The sequence below is a fragment of the Curcuma longa genome, chromosome 7 (assembly GCF_044706935.1).
Source record: "Curcuma longa cultivar G26 ecotype Majalengka, Jawa Barat chromosome 7, ITB_CL_G26_1.1, whole genome shotgun sequence".
In the NCBI taxonomy this organism is placed as follows: Eukaryota; Viridiplantae; Streptophyta; class Magnoliopsida; order Zingiberales; family Zingiberaceae; genus Curcuma; species Curcuma longa.
Window position 1 is genome coordinate 4864543 of NC_133867.1, and position 27939 is coordinate 4892481.

Here is a 27939-nt window from a genome sequence, read left to right on the forward strand (position 1 = left end):
CTCATCTAGTAAGATAAGACTTGATTATTGGTGTAAATGTTCGGGCTTCATTCAAGAAATCATGAAGATATACAATATTTTTCCTAGTTCGCCTAGATAAATCACAACTTATGCATATTCAGAAGTTCGATCTTCAAAGTATTCATCCCATTTAAAATTTCAACTTTAATCTTTTTAGTGCTCTTATGAGTGTTTTATACACTACATACATGGGGGTGAACACAATATTTTGGTTAAAAAATCAAGCTCGCATCTCAGAATTAAGTCATCTTAAATTAGGATCATGAGGCACCATCTTATATATTCAAGTACAATTTATGCATATTTAGAAATCGATCTCTAAAATATTCATCCAACTTAGAATTTAAAATCCTAAACCTCTATTGTTCCTTTGAGTATTTTGTCCCTCACACTACATTATGTTTTTTAATAATCTAAATAGTCTTTTCTTGCTTTACTTATCCGATAAATTTGAACTACAACTTATGCATATTTAGAAGTCAATATCTAAGATAATTTGAACCCTGATTTTTTATGGCTCCTTTTAGTATTTTACCTCAGCGAAAATGAAATTTTTTTAATAAAAATCAAGTCCACATCTTGAAGACATCTTAAGTTAGGATCATGAGGCACAATCTTATACATTAATTTAGTTAAATCAAGGTTAAACACCAAAATTATACACTATCTTTTCTCATTAGTCCATAATTCTCTAATAAATTAAATTATAGTGCCTTAATTTTGACCCAACACCAATTTTTTTAGTTATAAAACGTCACTACTTTGCTTGGACAAGGATTTTGTATCAAGTTATATTATTATTATTATTTTTAAATAAGTAATAAAGATGGTTGAATAATTGGCATGTTCAAATTTTTTATTCTATTTCTTTTTTGAATAAATAAAGATGGTTGAATGATGCCCTCGGCTATGGTAAAAGATGGGATGGATTTTTTAGAAAATAAGGGTTCATAAATTAAAGCCATTAATTTAGATTAATCTGTTCTATTAAATAATTTAAGTAAATTGAATTGAAATTTTATTAAATCATCTTAAGGTGGATTTAAGTAGATCAACTCGCCTATGTCCATGATCTGCGTGGATTGGCCCGTGATGAACTTAGGTTGACCTACAGGTTGAAAAAATTTATTTTTAAAAAAATTAAGTTAAAGTAGAAAACTCAATGAACTAGTAGGCTTGATCCGTCTAAACCACAATCCAAATTTAAAAATTTCAACTTGATTTATTTAAACTATAATTCAAACTTAAAATTTTTAATAATTTTTTATTTGTTGATAGACCCGTGGACTGATCTATCTAACTCGCAACCTACCTAAGGTTGAGTTGGATTAGAGATTTATCAACTCGTTAAATTGGTAGGACAGTCCATCCCACTTCACCATAAGATGGATTGGCTCATCCTGTCATAGGTTGACCTACTTGATAGCTCCATTCAAAACTTATTCAGTGCACATTACACTCGAAGATTTTTAAAAACTTATGACTTTAAATAGTCCGTCACGATCCATCTATGTTTTCTGATTGATTCATCATCTTTCGAATTAATTAGATAGCAAAAATTTAATACTTGAATTAAAAAAATTGGATGATGAACAAATAAATAAATAAACCACATCAATTGGAGTAAAATAAGATTTATTTTAAAATATGCAAAGTCAGATTAATGTCAGTGTTTTTAACAAAAGAATAGATAAGGATTAGCAATAATAAAATTAAATTTTCTAAAACTTAGAAATTAAAGCTACAAACTAGTTCTAGTTAATTGTTTGATAATCTAGAATTTATTATAAAAATTTAGAATGGAAGATGACAACACTATCGATTTGATTCAATATTTAAATATATTCAAATGAAATGTCAACTATATTTACATGTATTTAAATTTGAATATTTGACATTAAAAAATATAAAAAGGTATTTTATATTTAAAAAAATACGTAAAAGGCCTTTCATCCTATTTCTAATATTATAATTAATAATAATTTTGTTCAAAATTACTGTAAAAAAATAATTTTAACTAAAAATAATTTTGATTAAGTTTGAATGACCCTAAATTCTATAGTAATTAATACATCCAAAAGCACTGATGAAATTAAAATATCTCCACAATAATATGATATTATCCACTTTGAATCTAAGTTCTCATGGTTTTATTTTTAGACTCAATCTAAAAGGCCTCATACTAATGGAGATATCTTTCATCTTATAAACCCATGACCTTTTCCATGTATTTCTAATATGGGACTTTAATTTAATTCCAACAACGAGATGAGCCACTGTATAGCTGACTTCTACGGTGACGGAGTCGCTGAAAACCCAGGAATAACTAGACCAACTCGAGAGTATATGAAGTTTAAGAGAGAAAGAAAGTTAGAATGGAAGTTAGGGGTGTCCTAGCTCAACCATTCCGACGCTCAAGTTAAATCACCAATTGGAGGAGGAGGCTAAGAAAAAGAACAATAGATGAATATATATAAATGCAACTGTGTGTATGAGCGTACCTTAGCTCACAAAAACAGACTCCTTTTATATAGTATAATAGGAGTAGGATATCAAATCCACGATAGAAAAAGTATCCCATCGTTGTAGAAGGTCCGGTCCAATCATCGTTGTCTCGCACTGTAAAAGACTATACTGTATCAATTACATGTTACGTTACCATATGTTATTATTCCACATGCTATGTCATCCCACATGTTATGTCAGTCCATATGTTACTCATGCTACTATTGAGCAAGCTAAGGTGATTGAGTTGAAGGGTTTAATATGCAAAGTCGAAAGACATCGAGTCGATGGAGCTGAGCCAGCTAGGCAAGAGTGCCAATTCGACAGGGCTAGGCTGACTGAGGAGTCAATCATCATAAGGAAGATTGAGGAGTTAATCTTCATCGGGAAGACTGATAAATTGTCCTTCATAAGGAAGACTAGTTAGTCGATCTTTATCAGGAAGACTAGCGAATTGGCCTTCATGAAAAAGACTAGTCAGTCGATCTTCATGCGGAAGAGGTCGACAACTCGATTGATCAAGTCGGTTCGACAATTGACACATCCTAAGAAGTCTATGTTGATCATGTTGACCAAATTAAAGACTTGCCTAGATTCTTATTTACCTCTGTATTATACAGATATATATATATATATATATATATATATATTTTGCATCCGATTAATTTTAAAGATAGACAACCATTGATTCAATTTAGGATTCAAAATCATCTTATTATTCTTTTTTTATCAACATCTAAAATTTTATATTTATACAAAATCTATAAAAGAAAAACTTTTGCATGGCTAATCGGGATGCTTTTCTCCACCTTTATTGAATGCCTAAAGATTTCGTCAGAGATTTCCACATTTGTCCGTCTTGTTGATCATGATTTCATCGTCAACCTCCACGTCGATCGTGATCGTGATCGTGATCGTGATCTAACAGAGATCGATTCGACAAAGAATCCAACACTTTTCTGCAAATCTTTAGCAGCAGATTCAAGAACAGCGCACGGTTCTCTGTTCACGAGAAGAAGACTGAGGCATCGAACTGTAAGCTCTGCTCCAGCTCCAGCTCGTCGAGCAGGAAATCCATGCCGACGATCGACGAATTGATCGCCGAATTGGCTCTGCCGATGATGTGCGTGAGATCGGAGTCCGAGGCGTCGAGGCAACTTACCGGATTCGGCGACGCCAGGAAGTCCGGCGAACAGGCGCCAATTAAGGAGGAGATCTCCGCCGGAGCTTCTTCTGCGTCCAGGGATTCGGTTTTAACCCTCAGCTCCGATTGGAACCTCAGCAGCAGCAGGTTCGGGCTCTGCTTCGGCTCTTTTCGCGCCGGCGTCGAAGCTGATCCTTTCGGCGGCTTTTGCCGGCACGAGTGCGTGCCCAGGTAAGTGACGTCGAACAGCAGCGCGTCGTCGTCCGTCCGCTGCACCTGCTTCGCCGCCGGGCAACCCTGCGTGTTCTGGTAGGTGCATCTGTAGTAGGCTCTGCAAGAGGATCAGATCAATCACGGTGAAGGAGATGAACACTCTGTTTTCTCCCGGCGATGGAGTCGATGGCTGACCTTGGGTACTTGGAGCCGAGGATGTCTTTCTGGCCGTACTTTCTCCAGCTATGGCCGTCGTCGACAGGGCCTTCGACTCCTCCGGCGGCGGTGGCGGTGAGCCTCACCTGCGTCGTCCACTTATGGAGCGTCTTCCTGCGAAGATCAGATCCAAGGCCAGTCAGTTCGTCGGCGTTCGCAGATCGGTCAGAAGAAATTAAAGCAAAGCTCGCACCTTTTCTTCATCATCTCCTTGCGGTCCTGGTCGCGGAACTCCAGGCTGGAGCTCTCGCTCCTGGGACTGGCGGCGGCGGACGCCGGCGACCCGGGGGCGCTCGATTGAGCCATCAAGATCGATTTTTGAATGGCGGAGAGGATCTCGGCCACCGAGCTCCTGCAGGACTGATCGGGCGGCGAGCAGAGATGGACCTCCAGTTGCTGCGCGAGGTCCAGCGCCCGGGCCAGCTCCGCCATTAGAGCGCTGCTGCTCCGCTGCTCGACTCCGGCGCCGCCTTTCGCCATCGCCGCAGGCATTCTTCAGGCGAGGAGAGGAGAGTGCTGCTGGAGAATCCAAGCGGAAGGAGGTCTTATAGAGCGGGAAGATTAGCGCGTTGCGAGCGCTCATTGGTGGAGAAATCTGCAGAGAAGAGCGACGATGGATGGGATCTTGACCTGTTCTTGCCTGAATTTAATAATCGGAGAAGAAAATCAATTATTTAGATCGAGAAATACGCTCATCGGTGGTTGGGAATTGACCGGGAAACTTGACGCTCGGTTTGCGCGTTTAAAGAGAACGACGAACTGTGGAAAGTGGAGGCACAGTGAAAATGAACGATAGGGACGAAGAATCTATCGATAATAGAGATTCAATCAAATTTATAGGACCTTTATGTTAAATTTATGCGAAAAGAAAGAAATGGAACTTATACTAAGAGAGTCCGCATAGAGCTCCCCATACGTTGAGAAAGTAAATCAAGAAATTATAATTTATCATGATGAAAGAGGACATTATTGTGTCTTCGTTAAGATTCGACTCTTATCCACTTCAACAATTCTATTCCGTCGTAATCAACTTAATTATACTCTGAGGGCATATGTGCCTCCTTCTATTTGATTCGCATTTAGTTCTGCATAAAGATCCTTCATAATATTTAAGAAATTTATTGAGCTTAGCTGAGTTTAATTTTGTATTGAACTCAATTGATAATGGGACATCTCACTTTAAATTTTTTTTATCTAAAAGACACTCTATCTCTTTTTAATATTCTAGTACTTATTATATTGTCTATATTTTTCATATAAATTCTGAATTGATCCGATATATTATAATAAATGCTACAATTAAGCTGTCATATAGATATAACAACTATTATTTCGTAGATATTACATAGTTGTAGTTGCTGCATTTTTGTAGATACTATCACATAAAAATAAATCTTTAAAAAAAGGATTAAAATTATTCGGAATCTTCGAAAAGATTTTAAACGATATTTTTGGATTTAAAATTGGGCAATTATGGATTTTGTCTCATAATCAGTAGTAGATCTCTGAACGAACTTTGATTTAATATATTATGTCTCATGATTAACCCGAGTCAAAAGTTATGATCTCTCCAAACTTATCTGTCTGTGACGATCTATCCACATCCCCTAAACCATACATATATTATAACAGTTATGACAACATGCATTCAACTTATTTACCCGATATTCATGTTGTAGCAGCTATATATGAAATCGTAATTGTTACAACTGTGTAATAGTTACTATTTCATTACTACTATAACTGTGTAGCAGCTCAGTTATAATAGTTATGAAACCGTAGCTATTATAATTGTATGACAAATTAATAACTTAGTTGTAACAATTATAAAATTATAGTTGCTATAATTGTATAGTAATTGCTACAAGAAGTCCTTAATTTAATACATGGATTAGAAGCGAAGAGCATAATGAATTGTATTTATGTCATTTTACAAGGGTTGAGGCACTCTTTTGATTTTTGCCATATTATTATCTTTATAATTTAAATTAAAATTTTATCTACTACATCTATATATCTATTTTATAAATAATTTAAAATTATAAAATTGTATAAGTATTTAAATAAAAAATATTAAATTTATTTATGTTTTATTAGTAAATGATTCACATACAAATTTAGGATCAAATGAGAAAATTAAAAATAAGTAGTCTAAAAATGAAAAAGTTAGCACCCAAAGTATGAGATAATGCATCATTTATTTATTTATTTGACGCAAGCAAAATGGCGTGTTGAGGGGATAAACGTCACTACCTTTTAAGGAAGATAAAATATTAAATAATTGAGAATTTTAAAAGAAATTTTTTGTCTCAACAATGAAAATGACACTTATATGGTCGTACATGCCTATAATTAATCATTCATTAACGTGTAATCCTAGTTAATGAATAAGTTAACAGTAAAAGATGGTTTAGGACGAGATTATTTAATCATAAATAATGTTTAAAAAAAAAGAAAACAATGTCGTTGGAGATAAGACGCGTTAGAAAAGTCAATTCAAAAAATAAATAGGAAAAGGATTGAAGAAAATCCAATAAAATATTAAAAAATAAAGAAAAACGATCATAAATTATTGGACGAGGAATCGTTTACGTTGAAATGAACCAAATAAATTCAATGGACATTTTAGAAATTAAAAATATATATTTTATAATTACTTTTTAAAAATCTTTGATAATTTTTATTCACTTTCTTTATAATCTATTTTATAAATTATTTTTTAATTTTTCTTAATTATATATAATTTAATATATAATTAACCCACATGCATTCTTTCATATAAAAATATATTAATTAATTAATTTGTCGATCCATTTGCATGCTTAGTCACATCTCAATACGATTTTTTTAAAAAAAATATTAAATAAATGAAAACGAAAAACGCGTTTTGTAATTTAAATTTATCATCAAATAAAAAAATAGTATGTCTTTATATTGTATATAATGTTGACTATTGACTTTGAATATTAGAAATTTAAAATATATGAAAATTTTATATTTATATTCTATAAAATATAAAATTAGTAAATATATGAAAAAACAATATTATAATTTTTTTTCGAAATTTATCAAAAAAATAGAGAAATAATTTTTTAAAATATTATAAATTTAAATGTATTTTTAGAATTATATTGTATTTAATATATTAAATAGAATATATTTACGACTTAATCTTGTAAATCAAGTATTTTAAGGTTTTTATGTTTGTAGTTTGTAAGGCTAAAAATAGAAATCCAATATTTTATTTTTCTTTAAAATTATTACATTTAAACACAATGAATTTCGTAGTATATAAGCAAACATTAGTTTCATCAATTATAATTATTTGGAATATTATAATAAAAAAATCAAATAAATGATAATTAATTTCTTGCTCAACTTAATTTTCACGCATGACCCGTTCTCTGCCTGGTTGTACCCGACCCGTTACCATCACACCATTCATTTTTTTTTTACCATTTCAAACTCCTTTATTATTCATTTATTAGATTTTTAAAAATTAAATGCATTTTTTAATGATAAAATATTATTTGCACGCTAGATTTTATATTAGAAATATCCCTTGATCAATGAAGGATACTATATAGCTAATTTTTCATAATACTAGCGGACCTGAGAATGTTGATTGTTAGGTTGGATCGTCATCTTAATTCACTTTTTTAACCTTAGTGGTTAATGGAAAATTTTCATGAGGTCGGGCCGGTCACCACCTGATACCAATTAAAAAAAAAGATATCCAAATTTGTATACCTAAAGTTCCTTCACAAGAAAACTTGATATGTATGAACTAGGAGCGCCCTAAAAACCCTTTGGTGATATTGGTAAGCATGTCACATTCTAATAAGCTTGTGTTCAATTATTTCAAAGTTATAAAGATTTCAAAAACTCAAAGTTCTCAATCTAGGTCATAGAATCTAAGTTTGAGAGGATGATTATATACAGGAAGATACAAGAAGTGCAACAAACTTGGTTTAAAGTGTTTAAAGTTGTCTAAGGTCATTAGCGAGTTTTGGCCAAAATCTCATTAATGAAGTTATGGTGTTCAAAAATTTGATATGGTTTGAACCAGGGGAATCCTAAGAATCCTTTGATGATGTTGGTGAGTGAGTACGACACGCCTAGATCTTCTAATGAGTTCATGACAAAACATCTTAAGGTCGTGTCAATTTTAGAAACGCACGATTCTTTATTTAGGTTGTGAAATTCATGTCTTAGGATATGGTTACACTCAAATGATGCGAAAAGCACAATGAACTTGGTTTGGAGTATTTCTAAAATGCATAAAGAATTTTGACTAAAATCCACTAATGGACTTACAGTGATTAGAATTTCAAACTCTTGACATAGTTTAAAGCAGGAAAGTTGTTGGAACTCTTTAATGGTATTGGTGAGTGAGTATAATCTTAGATTTTTAAAATAAGTTTATGCCAAATTATCTTAAGACTATGCTAATTTCAAAAACCTATAACTCTATTCTGTAAAAGATGGAATCCGTCACCCCAACGGCCCCACATGGTTGGTCTCACAACCATCTAAGAGTGTAATAGTAAATCGAGAAGCTGCAGTTGATCACGATAGAAGAGGATATTATGCTTCGTCGAGATTCAAACTCATTATCCTCTTCTGCAACTCTGTTAAGTGTAACATGGATGTCCCACGGGAAAAAGAACTTATAACTCTCGATATATGCTTTGGAATCCAAATTTAAGGACATATTGCATCTAGAAGAATCCTAAGAGTGTAATAGTTAATCGTGAAGTGCCAACGAGTTTTGAAGTAATTATGTTATGCTCCAAAACTAAATTCATGACACTTCTTTCATCCTCTTAAGTGTAACATGGATTAAGGTATTAAATTATTACAATCAATTGATGAGTTAGATGAATTGACTCATAGTCACATGTACGTGATAAAGTAGATAAAAAATCTAGTAGTTAATTAACGTTCACCTAAAAAGTACAATAAATTTAAAAGTTGATTTGGCAATTATTATGGTGCGAAAATCTCATCGCGGTGAGGTGGTGGCAGAAATCTACTTGGCAACCAAGAGCGATAACGTTGAAATCTTCTTCTCACTGGTCTTCTCATAGCGGAGCTGAATCGTATGAGGAGTAATAAACATTAAAAGGTTCATCGGGAGTTACTTCGGCAAAATCACTCCGATACTTAAGTCACTATGGTATTTTGATGAAAAAAAAGGGACAAAGTAATAGAAGAAGTTGAGTTAGGAAGAGATCGTGAGAGTAAGGGGAGATCATGAGTGCTCACTCAGTAACTCGACAGCTTGACAAGGCATCTCCATCTCCATTACAAGAGTGGTATAACCAGAAATAAATATGTATTTGAGTATGTATTTTTATAAAAAGTTAAATACGTGGTTCAGTCAAGTGTAGTTTATGATATTTTTTAATAAAAAAAAATCAAAATGGAAATTGGAATATTTTTATTATTCTGTTATTTTAAGTCTAGGTTTAATGTTTTATCACTCTGGTCAAAATTGGAAGGGACCATTTTGACTTCTGCTCAGTAACGACAAGTGACGTTTCACCAAGGCACCATGCACGTCGCCACGCGTCACCTCTGGCCACGTTTTATCTTCCGCCCGCCTGCCGCCGCCGCCTCGCCCATCACGCCACCGCCACCCACCGCTGCCCCGCGCTCCTCTCCGCCGCACGCCATGGTGAAGCTCGCCACGGCCCGCGAGGCCAGGACGTACGGCCCCCGCTCCCTCCGCAACCGGTGGGAGTACACCAACGCCGGCCTCCACGTCTTCTCCGCCGCCCTGCTCGCCGCCGGCTTCTCCGCGCAGCTCCTCGGCGGCCGAGAGGCTGGCCTGGCGGTCGTCCTCGTGGCGCTGGCCGTCCTGGCGCTGATCAACGCGCACGACCTGGTCGCCCACCTAGCCGGCGTCGACTTCCGCCTCGGCCTCATCCGCCACGACCTCCAGCTAGGCCTCGTCGAGCTCGCCGTGCCTCTGCTCCTCACAGCCGCCTCCGCCGTCACCTTTCTCGGGATCCTGTTCCTTCTGATCCAGGCAAGCAAATCACCGACGATCGATTTCCTAAACTGATTCATGAAAACGTACGGATCAAATATTCTGAGGCGGCGTTCAGGAGGAGCAAGGAGCGGCGGGGAGCATGCTGATCGCCGGGCCTCTGCTTTGGCTGGTGGGGTCGATCCACAACGCGTGCCAAATCTACGAGCGTGCCGACGGCGACACTCAGATCCTGCAAGCCGGCGTCAGCGTGCCGTTCCTGATGGGCAGCCTCCTCTTCTTCGTCGCCGGCGTCTTCAAGAGCCAAGCCGCGAGCTATGGTTCGAAGGATGGCCGCCAAATCCTCGCACTGGTATTCTCGTCCTTTCAGCTAGCATTAATCGATTGTTTATTAATTAATTAGTTGGAGTTAATCAGGGAAGGATTTGGTGCTGGCTGTGCACGTCGGCGAGCCTTCTGTTCCTGGCGGGCGGGCTGGTGAACGTAGCGAAGGTGTACCGGATGCAGCAGAGGGAGGAGGGACTGCGGCTGGAGAAGCTTCGAGGAGGGGCGCAGGAGAGGCTCTTCAGGGGCAGAGAAGGCCGGATTCCCTTCCTAGAGAGCCGTCCGGTCGGCGGCGACGCTGCCCCCGCCTTGCGGAGAACCAGCACCGCAGCCGCGACGGCGACGGCGATGATGGCTGCGCCGCCTTCCAGTTCTAGAGCGTGAAACTAATTTAGAACATGGCCGATGTGTTTTCTTGCACAAATAAGTTTTATGACAGATTTGATATTCTGCACAACCGCGTCCGCGAGCATCCGTGAGCACCACGTGATCCATTGTTCATAACACGATCACGCGTCAAATTTGACCGTCCAAATGTGAGAATGTACAATATTCCGCCCTCGCCCCTATCGGCCGCCTTCACCGTGTCGTCCGGCTACTGCCGATCGCCCTCGCCGCATCGTTCGGCTACCGTCGGTCGTCGGCTCGGGAGCGATCGACGCGCGCCGGCGACCGGCGCATCAGCCGACGTCGGATTCCGATCGGAATCCGACGCAATTTGGCCAGAACGCGGCCGGCAGTGGCACGCGCCGTTTCCGGCCCAATCGCGGTCGGATTCCGACCAAACTGTGACCGGAGACCAGCCGAGGAAGGACCGCCGTCGCACGCCGGTCCTTCCTCGGCCGGTCTCCGCCGCGATTTAGTCAAATTTTGACCGTGATTTAGTCAGAAACGGTGCGTGCCACTGCCGGCCGCGTTCCGGCCAAATTGCATCAGATTCCAATCACAATTCGGTCGGAATCTGACATCGGCCGAAGCGTCGATGAGCGACGTGTCGATCGTGTCCGGGTCGACGGCTGGCGGTGGTCGGACGGCGCGGCGAGGGGGGTAGCAATGACGATGGGTCGGCTATGTCGCTCACAGGGTCGCGCAGCACGGGTCACGCATAATATCAAAAAATTGAGATAATAATTTAAATATTTATTTATTTTTTTCTTTTTTGAGTTTTGTTTCCTTTTTTTAGTGGGCCCATTTTTCCTAAGGACCCAAGTTGGCCCGTGGCCCACAATCGAAGAACTCGGGTCCACAAGAATCTTCATTCGTCTATAAATTACCCGCCCTTTATTTGGTTTCATGCATACCGGAGGAACCGCCCACTTGCTCTACCTCTCACTCGACTGTCGATCTCTTTTGGTGTTTAGGGTTAGGGTTCCGGCGTTCCCCCAAATTCATTCGGGGAATCCATGGCCAAAGTGGATCACTCCACCTTCATGCCGGAGGTATATCTCAGCCCCGTCGACGTTCGCCTGATCATCGACTCCTTCCACATCAACCAGCTCCGTGGCCTGATCGCCACCGCCTTCTGCCGCGGCGACCACGGTATCATCTCTGATGTCCGCGCCATCGCCGACAGCGACCGGAGCATGCGGGAGATCTTCATTACCTGCCTCTCGACGAAGACCAACGCCGACGACCTCTTCTCCCTGTTCTCCCTCTACGGCGAGGTCGCGGAGGCATATGTCGATGAGACGATACTGGGAAAAAAAACGTGCAATGGATCCGTCATCTTCCGACACGTCGACGGCGCCGTTCTGGCCCTCAAGGAGCCTTCCAAGAAGATCCACGGGCGGATGACTTTCTCTCGTCGTTTCTCCGATGGCAGAGGACTTGCATCCTCTTGTTCGAGCCGCATGGTATTTGTTGGCAATGTTCCCGCTGACATGCGATGGGATCGTCTCCTCGCCTTTTTCTCCGCTTTCGGAGAGATCGAGGAGGGCCCTTTAGGGATTGATCCGCTGACGGGAAAGTTCAGAGGGTTCGCCATCTTTATCTTCAAGAATGTGGATGGGTTGCAGAGCTCGCTCGTGGCACCTATCAAGAACGTCGATGGCCATAAGCTGCTGTGCTGTTCAGTCTACAGTAGCACCTCTCCTTCGGGTGGCGTCCCTCTGCGTCAGCCGGACCACCTCCTTGTCGGTGGTAGTGGATCAGCTCCTGCTGCCGGACCGACGACCCACCATCCCAACCCTAGTTTTCCATTTCCACCTGCTCAAGGTGGCGTTGTAGCTTACGAACAAGGTTTTGTTCCTGGCTTGGATGGGCTCGGAGGTTATCCATTGATCACACAACTCAGAGGGGCTCCTTACACTGTGATGTATTACCCTCCAGCCGATTCCAATCCTGGACAGATTCCTGGTGGAGAGATGGATCAGAACAAACCACCAAATAACTAAGGTAAAGTGTTTTCTGAATTCAATTCCTTTGATTCTTAGTATCCATATCGTTGCCCTGTTCTATGCCTAGTAGATTGCTTGATACTGTAGCAAAAGATTGCTTGATTCAATTGCTTTAGAGGAAATAGTTTCTAGCAAAGTTCAAGATTGTTTATAGCTTCAAGAAGCATGATGAAAAGTGGAGAACGAAGACAAATTAACTTATTTGAGGAGAATTAAGGACAAAGATTTTGATATAAAAACTAAATTCCCCTACTTTTGCACCGGATTCTTCTTAGTTATTTTCTACTTCCCTGCATGAAACTTATTGATTCTGCACATCATCTTTGTTTTGCAATGATCTTTTCTAGGTTTTTATTTGTTCTTGCATGTGAATATCTGTTAGTACAACCCATTAAGAGTAAACTCAAGCACAATAATAGAAAAGAAGGATCTTGTTGCCTAATGACACAGTTAATGACAACCAAGATCGAGCCAACTCAGTGGCGATATCAAAAACAACAAGGTTGGAAATGATGATTATCAATAAATCTTTTGCATCAAACTCATCTTCCATTTTGCTTTAGGCATCAAACTGTGCTTATTTTTAATCTCTTATTGTTGTTCAGGAACTTTCAACTGTTGAGAGAGTGTTGCTGTGGCATCAACAATCACTGCTTCGATACTCAAGTAATCCCTGTGCTAGTTCGTTTGTTCATGGTAACTATGATTCTCATGTGATTCATAGCTCGTTCATAGTTAAACTTGGAAATTTGTGTTGAAATCTTATATTGTTTCTGCCAATGTGTCTGGAAATTTAGCAAGCAAACACAAAAACGTGGAGAATCATAGTCTTGCTGTTCATCCGATTCTGCAGGTGGTTGAAATCGTCTCTGTCAAGAAGAAGAGACGTATCCGTCGCCGGGAACTGTCCAGTTTAATTCGGGACAGTCTCGTGCAATGGAAGGTGTGATGTGGCGGCCGAGCAGGCCGCCGGCGGTCACCCTGTACGCTGCCTCCGTCAGGTGCAACCCGTCCCACGATATCTGCCTCGACGGGTCGCTGCACACGTTGCTCCCTTCTTCTCCGCACTGCGCCGTCGAATTCAGGTTGTAGTCGCCGCCGCCGGATCCGCAGCACGCCGCCAACGGAGACTCCCCGAATCCTGCGCTCGGTTAATTCATGCAATCTCACCGTGGAAATAATCGGACGGTTTCTGCGATCTCACCGTGGTCCTGAGGAGCAGCGTAGATCTCCATGGCTGCCTGGTAGTAGTCGGCGTAGCTGATGGTCAGACCCGGGTGCCGGCGGCGGCGCTGCCTCAGCTCCTCCTCCAGCAGGCGGTTGTGGTACTCGGCGAAGTCGTTCAACCACTTTATGCATCCCGTTCTCTCTCGCTTCTCGTTCTGGAACAGGCTCAGGTACGCGGCGGAGCAGCCGATCGGGAAGTTCCCCGGCACGACCATCGTCCTCGCCCCCATCCCGATCAATTCCTGCCCATCAAAATCGAATGAAATCTTTTAGATGGATTTCATAATTGATGGTGGCGAACAAGTGCGCGTTAAGCTCACGTCGACGGCGGAGGTGATGGCGCGTACGACGTCGGGGACCATGGCCGTGATCTCGGAAAGGCTTCTTCCGGCGAAGAAGGGGCCATTGTAGTCGTTCCCCCCGATCTCCCCCACCAAGAACAGGGCGTCGCTCATCAAGGCGGCGCAGCCTGAAGCAGAGGAGCAAAGAGAAGGCAGGAGGCGCCTGAACCACTCGAGCTGCACGCTCAGGGAATAGTTGGCCCCCTTAATCTCCATCCCCATCGACTCGAAGTAGTGGGCGTCGAGCGCTGTGGCGCCGCCGACGGCGAAGTTGACGCCGTGCCTGAAGCCGCCGCCCCCTACTCCTCCGGCCAGGTACGGCCTCACGAACGGCAGCCCCATCGCTTGCGCTGCAGTATATATACGAATTTAATTCAGGGAAGTAATTATCGGTGGGAGGGAGGGTGGTTTGTACCGATGAAGTCGATCATCAGTCGACCGTCGGAAAAGCGGCCGGTGGGGCGGTGGAAAAAGGTTTCTCCGTAAGGAAGGCGGCCGACGCTGGTGCCGTCGCTTCCGGTGACGAGGAGGAGGTTGCCGGTGTCGGCGAGGGAATCGCCGAAGCTGAAAATGGAGGTGTAGCAGCCGCCGGCGAGCTGAGCGTGGAGGTAGGCGAGCGCAAAGAAGAGGCAGAGGAAGACGGAGGAGGCGATCGCCATGAAATGGCCGTCGTCGGTATCAATCGAAGCCCACACCAAACAAGACTGGATTTATTCAACAAAAGCACAGTTAGCTTGTCGAGTGAGGTTCGGCAACACCATCCTTTATTCAAAAAAAAAAAAAAATTGATAATTCCCAGTCAGTCTCATGGACTCCATCCCTGAAGTGGTCGGTCTGGTTTCTACCGACCACTAGAGTAAATTCTTTAATGCCTTCTCCATTTGGAAGAAAATTCTTGCGGCCAATCTAGATGTCCAGCATCCTTTAATGCGTTCTCCATTTGGAAGAAAATTCTTGCAAATACGTTGTAGCTAGGGATCGAATCGCAGGTCTCTGGATCACAACTCGGATGTCCTACCGACTGACTCCACCGTTGAAACGGCCTCATATCAGAAAACCCCTTAAGGGATTTTTTGGAGGCACGGTACTATTAGGTTGATAAGAGCGTACTGTCGAAACAGCACCTTAGTCGAGCTAAGATTTGAATCGCACAGCACCTCAGTCAACAAATTTATGTTGTTAAGAGGATTCGAATTCGAAACCTCAAGCAACAGGTATCTCCATGCTTACCACTTGGGATAAGACATTTCAACAAAATGATAAATCTCAGTCAGTCTCATGGACTCAATCGGGTGGTCGGTTCGGTCCCACGGAAATTTTCTACCGACCACCGAAGTAAATCGAGAAGCGCATACAGCGGTCAATTCAGAAATCTACCAAGACATCTCAATTCGTATTATTATCAGATAAATTTATCTCAATGATTGATTCATCTAAAAATATTAAATTGTTGAGCCATCCGCTGGGAGTATTTATCGGATCTGAAGGATTGAATATTCGGTGTCAATTAAAAAAACAATTTCATAAAAAAAACCAAACGAGATCCATGAGAAATATTTTTCTATTTGCAAGTGACAAATTTTCAAGCATTATTATTATAAAAAAAATCCTCTAAATCTTCATCGTATCTTCCTTCGATATTAAAAAACCCACCCACTTGGGAGCCATTGACCGTATAATTAGCCACTGGTTAGAAATAAACAATTCTTTATTTTTAAAGAAATTATTTTAGTAACACATGTGCATTCATGAAATATTTACTATAATATATATACACCGTCTGCCATAGAATATTTCGGACTTCCCAAACTATTCTAGGCACTTGAATAATATATAATGCTATTTTTATTTTTTTATTATTTTATTTACTTACGGTTAAGCTACTTAAGATTTTCTTTTTAATATTTAGAGGTTAAGTTATAGTTTTAAGTAAACAAATTTAGTTAGACGTGCAGATTGTTATTCTGTATTTCTTATTAGCACATTCTATAAATTTTTTTGTTTTAAATTTTTTATGTTTAATACTGTAATTTAATTCATAAATCCTAAAAGGATTTTAAATTGTTTAATCGTAAGTAAGAAAACATAAATAAAAAATAATTAAAATGACACTTTATATTATTTTAGTTGTCTGGAACAATTTCGGATGTTTAGAATATTCTATCACAGATACAAAAAAAAAAAGTGCACAAGATATCAATTATATATATAGAGAGAGAGAGCATTGATATTCTGCACGATTAAATTTGTGCAATCGTACGCGACTGAGAATTTTTGTCCAACGTGGCATATCCCGTGATAAAAGAAATTCATAAACCACACTCCTAACCCTAATCGCCCGATCTTGATCCCTCGTCGCCTCTTCCACTCGTCGCCGCCCCGAGAGAGCCTAATCTCGATGACAGTGACACAACAGAGAGACGAGCGTGGAGTTTTAGGATTAGTCGGCAGTAACGGACAAAGAGGTGAACGTGGAGTTTTAGGCTCGCTATTATTTTTAATTTTTTTAAATTAAAAAAAAATTTAATTACTCGAGGTGTGTGTTGCCACATTTCTTATTGGCATACTTCATGACCAATTAAATTTTTTTATTTTAAGTTTTTATATATATAATATTACAATCTAACCATTAAACTTTAAAGAAAAATCTTAAATTACTTAATTATAAATAAAAAATATATAAATAAGAATATAAAAAATAATTTAAAATGGCACTATACACTATTCCACGTGTTCGGAATAGTTTCAGACGTCCGGAATGTTCTATTGTGAACACAAAAGAAAACGTCTAGAATATCAATTATATATATAGAGGAGTGATATCTTACGCGCCTTAAAATTAATACACACACGACTGTATGCGACATCAAAATCAAAATATTAAGAAGAATCTTAAAATAATAAATATATATATATATTTTTTATTTTAAATTTTTTTATATTTAATATTATTACTCAACTCGTAAATCTTAAATGATTTAATCATATGTTAACAAATAAATAAATGAATAATAATTTTAATTTTAATTTTTTATATTTAATATTATAATTTAACCTCTAAATTTTTTTAAAAATTTAAATTATTTAATTATAAAATATTATTATTTATTATTCTAGATGCTTAAAATTTTTCCGGATTTCTATATTGCCCCATGGTAATCGAATTTGTTTGAGCCCACGACTACGATGACGGCCCATATGTTACTATCCGCTCCAACCGTTATAATCACTGCTATTTAAACCGCTCCGATTTCCATTTCCTTCGGCAAACCCTAATTGACCGGCCTCTTCGATCCGCCTCGGCCATGGAGATCTGCTGATCCACAGAGGAGATCCTCGATTCTCCGTTCACTGATCGATCTCTTTCGTGCTCCTCCTAAGCTTCGTGATGGTGGTGGGCGACAACAACTCCTCCCCTGACGAGGAACAAATCCTTAACTCGGATCCGAAGGCTGTTCCTGATGCCTCTCAAGGGAGCCCGGGTTCGTCATCTTCTGCTCTGGTCGGGGCGGAGATCGATAATGAGTCGTTCGTCCGCAGGATCCAGCAGGCGCTGGCCGTCGGCAACAAGCAGCACCGCTTCTGGGAGACGCAACCGGTGGGGCAATTCCACGACGCCGGCGACACCAGCCTCCCGGAGGGCCCCATCGAGCAACCGACGCCGGTTTCCGCCGTCAAGCAGGAGCCTTACAACCTCCCCGCGCTGTATGAATGGACCACCTGCGACATGGACGACGACTACACCTGCACCGAGGTCTACACTCTCCTGAGCAACAACTACGTTGAGGATGACGAGAACATGTTCCGTTTCAATTACTCAAAGGAGTTCCTCCATTGGGCACTCCGCCCGCCTGGTTACTTCAAGTTCTGGCACATCGGCGTCCGGGTGAAGGCCTCCAAGAAGCTCGTCGCTTTCATCACCGGCGTGCCTGCCAGGATCCGCGTGCGGGGTGAGGTTGTCCGGATGGCTGAGGTCAACTTCCTGTGCGTCCACAAGAAGCTGCGGTCGAAGCGTCTTGCGCCGGTGATGATTAAAGAGGTCACTAGGCGGGTCCATCTGGAGAACATCTGGCAGGCTGCCTATACAGCTGGGGTAGTCCTGCCAACTCCCATCACGACCTGCCGCTACTGGCATCGCTCGCTGAATCCCAAGAAGCTGATCGATGTCGGCTTCTCTAGACTCGGAGCTCGTATGACCATGAGCAGAACGATCAGGCTTTACAAGCTTCCTGAGGCAACTGTGACTCCTGGATTCAGGAAGATGGAGCTTCGTGATGTTCCAGCAGTCACCCGGCTGCTAAAAGGATACTTGAGCCAATTTGTTGTTGCACCTGATTTCGATGACAATGATGTGGAGCATTGGCTTCTTCCTGTTGAGAATGTAGTTGACAGTTATGTGGTTGAGAGCCCCGAGACTCATGAAGTTACAGATTTCTGTAGCTTTTATACCCTTCCTTCTTCAATTCTAAATAACCAAAATTACTCAGTGTTGAAGGCTGCCTACTCTTACTACAATGTGGCTACAAAAACCTCACTTCTCCAGCTGATGAATGATGCACTGATTGTGGCAAAGCAAAAGGATTATGATGTATTCAATGCTCTTGATGTCATGCACAATGAGACCTTTCTGAAGGAGCTTAAGTTTGGGCCTGGTGATGGGCAACTTCATTACTATCTATACAACTATAGACTTAGAAATGCTTTGACAGCTTCAGAACTTGGGCTTGTTCTTCTGTAGTTTGCTATACACATGTTGGAACTCTGGCAGGTAATTGTCATTTCATTTTTGCCCATTTTTTATTTAGGTTCCCTTTGTTCCATTGCCTGATTATTTGCTAGTTGTTGTAATTCTGATCAGGTGATCTTGCGTTGAGACTATAGAATGAATCTGGTTATTGTCAATGTTTACATTGAGAATCAGTACTGTGATCTGAACCTGATAGTATTTTTTTGTCTCGTGTGTCTGTCATATGCTGTTATTCATGGATAAAAACTGTCCAAGGCACTTGTTGCAAATTGCAACTACTTGCTAGAGCCTATACAACATTTATCTGGTGAAACATTGTTCTCTTAAGTTGTTAGAGCAGTGAATTAAGGTATAAATAATTGCCAAATGACTGGTAATAGATTTTGTATGTGTTTTAGGTATGTCAATGAATTGCTACCTTTCGGTAGCTACTAAAGCTGCATAAGTTTAGTTCTTGTTTTCCTTCATATGCTGCCAAGAGGCACCAACTACTACTAAATCCTTAACATGCGAGTCTTATATCGATGTTGAAGCATGAATTCTTGATATCATGGTTTATTGTCATTATAATGTTTATGTTGCCAATTGTAAAATCTGTGTTCTAAAACCACACAGGAATAGCCAATTTTATGGACTTGACATATCTAATCTGTCCAGAACATGAACCCACCCTTTTTGAAAATCACTGGTAGAATTTTATCTATCTCTGAAACTGAAAAGAAATTACTGTTCTCATCAAGAAGTCCACTTGTTGGATTTGGTTTTTGTGGATGCAAGCACTCTTTTGGAAGTATGTCGATAAGATCTCAGAAAGTCTAGAGATAATAGAAATTGGATTGATTAGTTCAGATGAAGTTCAGTAAAGCTGGCAAAGTTTAGGAAGGCAAGTTTTATCTTTGTTGATGACATATAGTTGTATTTTATCTATGGGCACATATTTCCATGTATTTTATTTCATTTGTAGTATTTCTTCCATGATGCTACCAAATAGTAGTCATAATTTTTTCTCAAGCGAATCTCACACTAGTATTCCAAATAATGGACCAAGTTTCTTTCAATTTCATTTTTGATTTTTTTGTTGGTGCAAAGATATTATATTCATGTTATTTGTCAAAATTTGTATTGATTTGTTTCGTTAATGGTATTGCAATACAAGCTTTAACAACTGCCTCACATGGATAAGGAGCAAAATACATGTATTTTGTTCTTTAAAGTCTTATTATTTTCTTCTTTCTGTAAGAGTTAGCTGCCCTTGGGTGGTTCCATGTACTTGTTATGGATGAAATTGTAGCATACACAAGTCTGTTAGATTTTTCATCTAACTCAGGGAAGGTAATGCCGAGTTGGATTGTGGAATAGGTTCAGCAGGGTAGAACTATCGGGTGCTCGGCTGAAGTGAGGTGAGTTCAACTGGGTTATAGACAAGTTTTCATAAGTGGAATAGAAGTGGGTTGGCTTAGAGTTGAGATTGTAGGGAGTGATGGAATAGATCAATTGTCAGAGGGTGGTGAGTTAACCTCACTCTAATAGTTTCTCTTAGTCAATACCGTTGATTGGATCGTTAGTCGATATCAGATCACATGGATTGATTCATATTCTTGATCTTATTTTTTTTTTTAAATGAATTGCATTAGTTATCAACGATCCACACTCTTTCACCATGTCATTTTGGTTATCCAACAATTTATATGTAAAACTAGCATACGATAGGGGATAGGGTCGGTCATATGGATCCTTCTACATAATACTCCTATCTAATTGCATTTCTAATTCAGAATTAGAATAGTTGTATTAAATTTCACTAGTAGTATTAAAAGTGTCATATGGATGTTGATATAATAGAGAATATAGCTCAATTGTAAAATTTGAAAGATTGAACACTTGTAACATTTGATTTTATGTCTGAACTATGAAGAGTTCATTTGTTTTTGATGCAGAAAGATAGATGATGTGCACAGTGGTGTTAGACAAATTTCTTTAATTCAGAAATTTGATTCGGTTATTTCAAAATTAACATTTGTTCAAGATCTCATGAAATGAAAGTATGAAGACTTAGATTTACCTCTTGATAAATGGTCGTGGGGTCGATCGTGTGGAGCCGATAGAGTGGTGGATTTTATTTTTATTTTTTTTTAGAAGAAAGTATGAAGGCTCAGATTTCAAACTATCTTGGTGTAGCTATGATAACACCTCTCAAATTGTTTGGGCAATACATAGATTTCAAATTGTTTGGGCAAACACATCTCAATGGCGAAGATGGTGATGATTGCCATAGCAAGCAGCCTTGCAAACTAGGGTTTGATCAAACTATGGAGGTGGCTCACAATCTGAGTAGTTGGAAAAGGTTGGTGATAGGATAGAATCACATGATTTCTGCAAAACTATCCGATGAAAACTAATTGATCCGGTCTGAGATCGAGAGACGGGTCGATGTAAGATTAAGGGATGGGTTGAATTCTATCGAGTTATCGTCTTTAGGGGTTGAACTTTGGCTTGTCATATTCTGTTGAGTCGGTTTTCGTTAGGTCAATTTTTGGCGGGTAGGATCTTGGCGAATCGACTTGTGGCGGATAAGGTCCTAGCTAGTCAGTTTTATGGAAAAAAATTCAATGGGAGATTAGAACAGAGCCAAGGCGCAGCTTGGCTTAGTTCTACCCATGAGCCAAGTCCTAATTGGACCCAGTTCAGTTACTCGTTGACTCGGGTTGTTGGGTCGGTTATGAACTTATGATTCAAGGGTCTATTTAAAATCATAAGAAATACATATGCAATTTAAATAAGGACAAACTTTTTTTATATATTATTTTATAAATTTGTAATTGTTAAATGTTTTAAAATAATAATAATTTTGAATCGTGGTGAATCATGAATGGACGATTTCAAATCATGAATTGTAATCATTTTGAATAGTTAAAGTTAAGAATCATCTGTCAAGAATTATCAAATCAACGAATTGAATCATTGAATTATCGATTTCAAATTAGTCGGGTCTACCTTGGTATAATCCATCAAACATTCAAATCAATCTTAAAAGAAAACGAAATGAAAAAGAGAATGATAAAATGAAAAAAAAAATAATAAAATTGAATCACTTGTGCCTTCCTTTTCTTAGTTGGCACTTCTACCTTATATAATACTCGAGGTGTGAACGCATCAAGCAATATCCTCTTGCGTCGTGATCAATTGTAATTTTTCGATTTACCTCTTCACAAATGATCGTGAGATCGATCGTGTGGGGCCGCTAAGGTGGCGGATTCCACCTTTTGCAGAAGAGGTGTGGACGCACCTCTACAACGGTCGTGCCTCGTTCCATCTGATGCTCTTATTGTTAACGACCATATCATTATTTACCCTTACAACTGATGACGCACATTACTTTATAATCGACGCCTCTTTGTGAGTTTACTTAGTGTTTGATAGTTGTGAAGCCTTAACTGTGGGATAGTCTCCCAAGTCATAATTTATCGAGATTAAAATCTTAAATTTTAAACTCTAAACTCAATGAAAGTTGGACCACTCATGTGCAATTGGAAGCCAATTAAACTTAATTTCTTAATGAATAAAAACTTTCTATTCGAACGACTAACCTTTATCAATTAATCAACAAAAATGATAATCCCAGTTAGTCGTATTGACTCAATCCCTAGAGGTGACCAGTCCGGTCCCATTGAAATTTTCCACCGATCATCCGGATAAATCGGGAAGCGCACGCAACGGCCAACCCAGATGCCCAGCATTCTTTGATTGTGATTTCCATTTGGAGAAAATTCCTGTAAATACGCCGTAGCTGGGAATCGAACCGCGGATACCTGGGCGACAACCTGGATGTCTTACCGCGGCACCATGGCCCCGGGGACATCAGTTAACCAACAAAGAGTCATTTGTTAGTGTAATTATGCCCCAAATAATCAGATTCAATTAGATGTTTTGATGTACTCAGCCAAGAGTTTAAGTTTGGTATACATGTGTCTTCCGTAGTGGTCAACTGTAACTTTTCGATTTACCTTCTCATAAATGATTATGGAGCTAATCGTGTAGAACGTTGAAGTGGCAGATTCCATCTTACGCCGAGGTGTGCATGTGTTATTAATTTGTGTGCATCAAGTGAAGGGAAGGATGAAATACAGAACAAGTTTAAAGAATTTGATGCTTCTCGAGGACTAAGAACCTAACACAAGGCAAACCCTAAGGCAGAGAATGATATAAGTTGCATAAAATACAGCAAAACTAATCTGAACAAGATAGATAGATAATAAAGCGTAAAATTCTTTAAATGTATAGCTTGACAGAAGAATGTGCAAAGGGAGAAACAGGAAATGGATTTCAAGCAAAAAAAAAAAAACACTGTAAATAAGAAGATGAATTCTCATTTTGATGTTTAGGGTTTAGCCTGTAAAAAAATTTCGTAAAATGTTTTCCTAGCTTGTCAAAAACCACCCCATCTCATGAACTTCTTTACCTCATCGTACATAACCAATATAGCAGCTGCCCCTGTACTCCTAAACATGTTCGATACCGCACCGCGATAGAATGATGTTAGACCCTCGAGCTTATAAATCTTCCTCCAACAATCCAAAGTGCTACTATACATGGGTTTCTCTAGCCCGGATTGCATCATCATCCGTCTTCGAACAGTATCTAGTGGATATGATGTAAAGCTGGCTAGTGTCGTGACGACTTGAGCAGCTATCCAACGCTTCCACAAGGACGAGTCGTCTGAAAGAACAAGATCTTTAACCGTATCGAATCCGCCAAAATACAGGCCGCGATGAACGATCATTCCATGGATCGATGCAGGTAGGCCTCGGTAGATGCCTTGAATGCCGTCTTTCTTGTATACAGTTTGTAGGAAATGGCTGATACCTCTGAATTGGCGTGCTTCAGCCAGCCCAATGTCTGCTGCGAGGCGGGTATGGGCTATGTCCAGTGGGTAGATGATCACTAAAGTTGTGCAACCTGCTGCAGCCCCTGCCATGAAGTTGGCAGCTGCAACAGACCACTGCTCGGTTTTTCCTCTGCTCAATATGGTCCTATACAGATCCTGTGAGAATAATGCAGAGAAAATCTTCAGCTCATTCATGTAACAATCGGCGAGGAACAAGGTAACTAATGAATACAGTACAAAATGGAGATAACAAAAACAATCGAGCGCACGCGGAAAGATGTGGTCACAGTTTAACAATGTGGAATAGAATTCAAAAGAGATCAGAAAGCAGAGAATTGACAGGGCTACTTGTGTTTTCGTACACAAACTAGGTGCTGGGTATTTAGCAACAAGAAACTTTCTTGCTAGATCAACTCTCATATCATTTTGGCAGAGAGGTCAGTGAGTCAACCGCGAAAGCAGTGCTTCTCAAATACTTGGTGATTCTGAGACAATGTACATACAGAAACCGTATGGATAACTTCAGATGCCCGAAGGGTTACAAGGTTATAAGTGATAACATTAGTCACTTATTTAAAGGAATGATGAAATGCTGACCAATCTAACTTTGGTACGGCGAGTGACAATGGCTGTGAGAAGTACATCCAGTGGGAGTGACAAAATAAAGGATTCTGCTGGTTAGAGTTCATAAAGCCAAACATTTATCACAAGTATAGATTAGCATCCTGGATATCAAATTGCTTTTGGAACAAACTAGATTCATAATTTTGTTTATCATTGGCTTGTATAGGAAACCAATCCAAACCTCACAACTAGTTCATGTGAATAGAAAAAATAATAAAAAGCAGATTCCAACAATTAGTTCTTCTAAGCCGCTTCTCCAATATGTCATAACATTTTCAATGATCTATACTTCAGCAGCCCTATAATCAATTAAAAGAGTGAAGTTATATCTTCCCATTGACAAGCCTTAGTCAAGGGGAAAACCTCATGCCTTAACTACCATTTCACAAAAACAATTTTCCTCAAATATTAAGTTGTGCTTTTTGAGGTAGCAATGGGTCATCCAGCAAGCAATGCAAAGGCGGATATGACAAAAGAAGAATCAGAATACAGTAACAAATGGATTTTGTTTAGAAACTAATTTACATTATCCAGAGGATATGATGCCCTAATGCTTACATTAAACATTTAACAAACAATAAGTGAAGTTGTTCCAGCTATACAATTCATATTGTTTTCAGGAATGATTATTTTCTAAGGATGGTATACAAGATAGCATGAATTCTTCCATGATAACAAATAATATTGTTCTCAAAAAGTAAGTTGTAACTCTGGTAGGCATAGCTGCATATGTAAGGTAGCAATTGGTCATCCAACAAACAACAAAGTATAGGTGGATGTACCAAAGAAGAAATTGCAATATCAAATGGATTTTGTGAAGAAACTAATTTGTAATATTCAATAATTCAGAGGATATTATGCCCTGATCCTTAAATTAAAGATTTAACAAACATCAAGTAAAGCTGTTCTAGCCATACCATCCACATTATTTTCCAAAGAACAATATAACAAGGTAGCATGAATTCTTCCTGTGAGCCTGAAGAACAATAGATGCTCATATCATATGTGTTCTACAGGTAACTAGCAATTCCTGGTCATACTAATCTGGAATACGGCTAACAGTTTGCTAAAAGTTTAAATACCTTTCCTTCAATGTTCCATTTGTTTTTCCCTTAACCCCACCAGTTAACCTATTTCAATAGCAACAAGTTATTCCCTAATGCCCCAATTGATTTATCGAATCCTTCCATATGCCTTTAAATCAGAATTTCTGAATTCACTAGCAATCCAGAACTCATCTTAGTTTTTCAAACAGAAAGACTCAGCCCTCAAGCAAGTGGTTCAAGGGCATCAATTCACTAGAATTATGTGAACAAGCATCAAAGTCGTACATTCCTTACATCCTGAATCAAGCATCGGCATTGGTGATGGCCAACAAACAGTATCAATTCCCCCAACAGAATATGACAGAAAGAACTAGACTCTTTCATTCCTTTCACCGAGATCGCTTAGAAGTGACAAAATCAATCTAAGCATACTATTAGCATCGATTCGATTCTCCAATCACGTGTCGAGCAAAAGAAAGAACAACGGAAAGCAAAGAAATATTTCAATCAAGGAAGAAAGAGTTAATTTTCAAGATCCCGGAAATGGACGATTCGAAGAAGAAGAAGGACACAAGGTTTAGACGCGAATACCTTGAGGGAGAAGTTGAGAGCGACAGAGGGGTAGTATCGGATGACGCCGGTGCCATTTCCACGCCACAGCGAGAGCATTCCCTCCTCGCGAACGGTGCGGGCGATGCAATCGATCATGCCCCGGAAGCGGCGGCCACGGCCAAGGAGCGCAGCGTTGCTCTCCTGCGTCTGGAGCAGCAGCTTGGCCCGCTCGATCGGCGCAACCACGGTGTGAACCGCGCCTCCCATCACCGCCCCGGCGATCATGTCCCTCTGGAACTCCCATATCCGCCCCTTCGACAGCCCTCCGCCGCCGCCGCCGACACTAGCAAGGGCACTACTCGTCGATTCCATCAATAGACACCACTTCTCCCCATTCTCTCTCTCCCTCCCTCCCTCCCTCCCTCCCCTGCGCTCCGATCACGTCAGCCGGCGGAGGTTTTCCTTCGTTCTCTCTCCCAGACGACTGCCCTTCCTCCCTCTTCCAGTTTCCAGTTGAGTCTATATACACAGAATAGAAACACGTGCAACTCACGTGATCCATGGAACCCAGGGGTGAGTAGATAAAATTAATCGAATTTAAAAATTCAATTCAGTCATTTTAAAATTTTAATTATTTTTTTAAAAATTTAATTAATTCAGTTAATTTAATTTGATTTCGATTTTAAAATTTTTTATTCGATTAAATTAAATAAATCAAATTAATTAAAATAAAAATTAATAATTTATAAAATTTTAGGTCAGTAAATTTATAAATCTCTAATTAATTGATAAATTTTTCATAATATTTAAAATTTTTAATTATTTCAGTTAATTGGATCGAAGATTAAATTAATCGATATTTTATCGGTGATTTGTTCGATTTTTATTTAAAAATTTGATTAGTTCGATTAGTTTAAAACAATTTGATTCGGTTCGATTGTGATTAATTCAATTCAATTTTAACCGAATATTCAACCTTAAACCTATCCTTATTGGAAATGTAAACTTCAGCCGCTATCCTAGTAGTCTCATGATCATATATGATAAGGTAAATCGAAAAGTTTTCCTATATAAGGTATTATCTCAGCTTAATCAAAATTTAACCCTTGTCCACTTCAAGAAATCTGTCTCGCAGTAACCCACACAATTATGCCCCAGAAGCTTATTGGAAATATAAATGAAAATAAAAATTGGATGAAAAATAAGTTAAACTGCAGTAAAAGATCATCGGTAGAGGGGTTCTATATAAAAGGGTATCGTCACACGACTTCATAGAAATTTAATTCTTATTTCTATGATAATTCTATCACACGGTGGTGACTATGCCACGAGGGTATAAAAAATAGGTCGTGGGGCCGACTTGGCGGATCCACCTTTTTTTGCAGAAGAAGAGGGTATAAAAAATAGGTCAAATGAAATGTGAAATAAGAGAGCGACTTATTTTCAATCATATCATAAGTAAAATATTTATTTGCATAGATGACACAATATTAATCTTTTTTACAAAGGATAAAAAAAATTATATTAATTCATAAATAATTAAAATATACGACTTTAAACTTCTTTTATAAACTTGATTGACAATAACATTCTAAGTAAAAAGAATAAGATAAGAATTTATAATTTATTCTTTATTTATTATTTTAATAGAAAATATTAATTATCAAATAATAAATAAGTAGATCTGACTATCTCTAATATTT

General features: G+C 39.3%; 6 protein-coding genes across 6 annotated transcripts; 3 read left to right on the forward strand and 3 right to left on the reverse strand.

Annotated features, from left to right (window-relative positions):
• Positions 1-3210: 3210 nt before the first annotated feature.
• LOC141832127 (putative WRKY transcription factor 53) lies at positions 3211-4620 on the reverse strand. The gene is made up of 3 exons (XM_074719612.1): positions 4293-4620; positions 4079-4213; positions 3211-4001 (listed from the first exon to the last, which is right to left on the reverse strand). Exons 1-3 carry the CDS (start codon positions 4589-4591, stop codon positions 3533-3535), a joined length of 903 nt encoding a protein of 300 aa, XP_074575713.1. The 5' UTR covers positions 4592-4620; the 3' UTR covers positions 3211-3532.
• A 5127-nt stretch (positions 4621-9747) lies between these two features.
• LOC141831421 (uncharacterized) lies at positions 9748-10802 on the forward strand. Its single transcript, XM_074718776.1, has 3 exons — positions 9748-10133; positions 10213-10446; positions 10512-10802. Exons 1-3 carry the CDS (start codon positions 9777-9779, stop codon positions 10800-10802), a joined length of 882 nt encoding a protein of 293 aa, XP_074574877.1. The 5' UTR covers positions 9748-9776.
• A 1019-nt stretch (positions 10803-11821) lies between these two features.
• LOC141832492 (UBP1-associated protein 2C-like) lies at positions 11822-12811 on the forward strand. The gene has a single exon (XM_074719995.1). It carries the CDS (start codon positions 11822-11824, stop codon positions 12809-12811), a length of 990 nt encoding a protein of 329 aa, XP_074576096.1.
• Positions 12812-13262: 451 nt separating this feature from the next.
• On the reverse strand, positions 13263-15149 carry LOC141831867 (GDSL esterase/lipase At1g28650-like). Its single transcript, XM_074719281.1, has 4 exons — positions 14798-15149; positions 14362-14732; positions 14019-14283; positions 13263-13955 (listed from the first exon to the last, which is right to left on the reverse strand). The coding sequence occupies exons 1-4, from the start codon at positions 15039-15041 to the stop codon at positions 13687-13689; spliced, it is 1149 nt and encodes a 382-aa protein (XP_074575382.1). The 5' UTR covers positions 15042-15149; the 3' UTR covers positions 13263-13686.
• Positions 15150-17658: 2509 nt separating this feature from the next.
• Positions 17659-19334, forward strand: LOC141831851 (glycylpeptide N-tetradecanoyltransferase 1-like). Its single transcript, XM_074719258.1, has one exon. The coding sequence runs from the start codon at positions 17771-17773 to the stop codon at positions 19118-19120; it is 1350 nt and encodes a 449-aa protein (XP_074575359.1). The 5' UTR covers positions 17659-17770; the 3' UTR covers positions 19121-19334.
• A 4142-nt stretch (positions 19335-23476) lies between these two features.
• LOC141832290 (putative ADP,ATP carrier protein At5g56450) lies at positions 23477-26624 on the reverse strand. Its single transcript, XM_074719780.1, has 2 exons — positions 26276-26624; positions 23477-24170 (listed from the first exon to the last, which is right to left on the reverse strand). The coding sequence occupies exons 1-2, from the start codon at positions 26606-26608 to the stop codon at positions 23556-23558; spliced, it is 948 nt and encodes a 315-aa protein (XP_074575881.1). The 5' UTR covers positions 26609-26624; the 3' UTR covers positions 23477-23555.
• Positions 26625-27939: the final 1315 nt, after the last annotated feature.

Coding starts and splice junctions, on each gene's coding strand:
- LOC141832127 (XM_074719612.1), bottom strand. CDS start 4,591: ATGCCTGCGGCGATGGCGAAAGGCGGCGCCGGAGTCGAGCAGCGGAGC. Junction 4,214..4,292: donor AAGGAGATGATGAAGAAAAG/GTGCGAGCTTTG, acceptor TGATCTTCGCAG/GAAGACGCTCCATAAGTGGA. Junction 4,002..4,078: donor CTCGGCTCCAAGTACCCAAG/GTCAGCCATCGA, acceptor ATCCTCTTGCAG/AGCCTACTACAGATGCACCT.
- LOC141831421 (XM_074718776.1), top strand. CDS start 9,777: ATGGTGAAGCTCGCCACGGCCCGCGAGGCCAGGACGTACGGCCCCCGC. Junction 10,134..10,212: donor TCCTGTTCCTTCTGATCCAG/GCAAGCAAATCA, acceptor GGCGGCGTTCAG/GAGGAGCAAGGAGCGGCGGG. Junction 10,447..10,511: donor GCCGCCAAATCCTCGCACTG/GTATTCTCGTCC, acceptor GGAGTTAATCAG/GGAAGGATTTGGTGCTGGCT.
- LOC141832492 (XM_074719995.1), top strand. CDS start 11,822: ATGGCCAAAGTGGATCACTCCACCTTCATGCCGGAGGTATATCTCAGC.
- LOC141831867 (XM_074719281.1), bottom strand. CDS start 15,041: ATGGCGATCGCCTCCTCCGTCTTCCTCTGCCTCTTCTTTGCGCTCGCC. Junction 14,733..14,797: donor ACTGATGATCGACTTCATCG/GTACAAACCACC, acceptor TATATACTGCAG/CGCAAGCGATGGGGCTGCCG. Junction 14,284..14,361: donor CCATCACCTCCGCCGTCGAC/GTGAGCTTAACG, acceptor TTTGATGGGCAG/GAATTGATCGGGATGGGGGC.
- LOC141831851 (XM_074719258.1), top strand. CDS start 17,771: ATGGTGGTGGGCGACAACAACTCCTCCCCTGACGAGGAACAAATCCTT.
- LOC141832290 (XM_074719780.1), bottom strand. CDS start 26,608: ATGGAATCGACGAGTAGTGCCCTTGCTAGTGTCGGCGGCGGCGGCGGA. Junction 24,171..26,275: donor CTCTCAACTTCTCCCTCAAG/GTATTCGCGTCT, acceptor TTATTCTCACAG/GATCTGTATAGGACCATATT.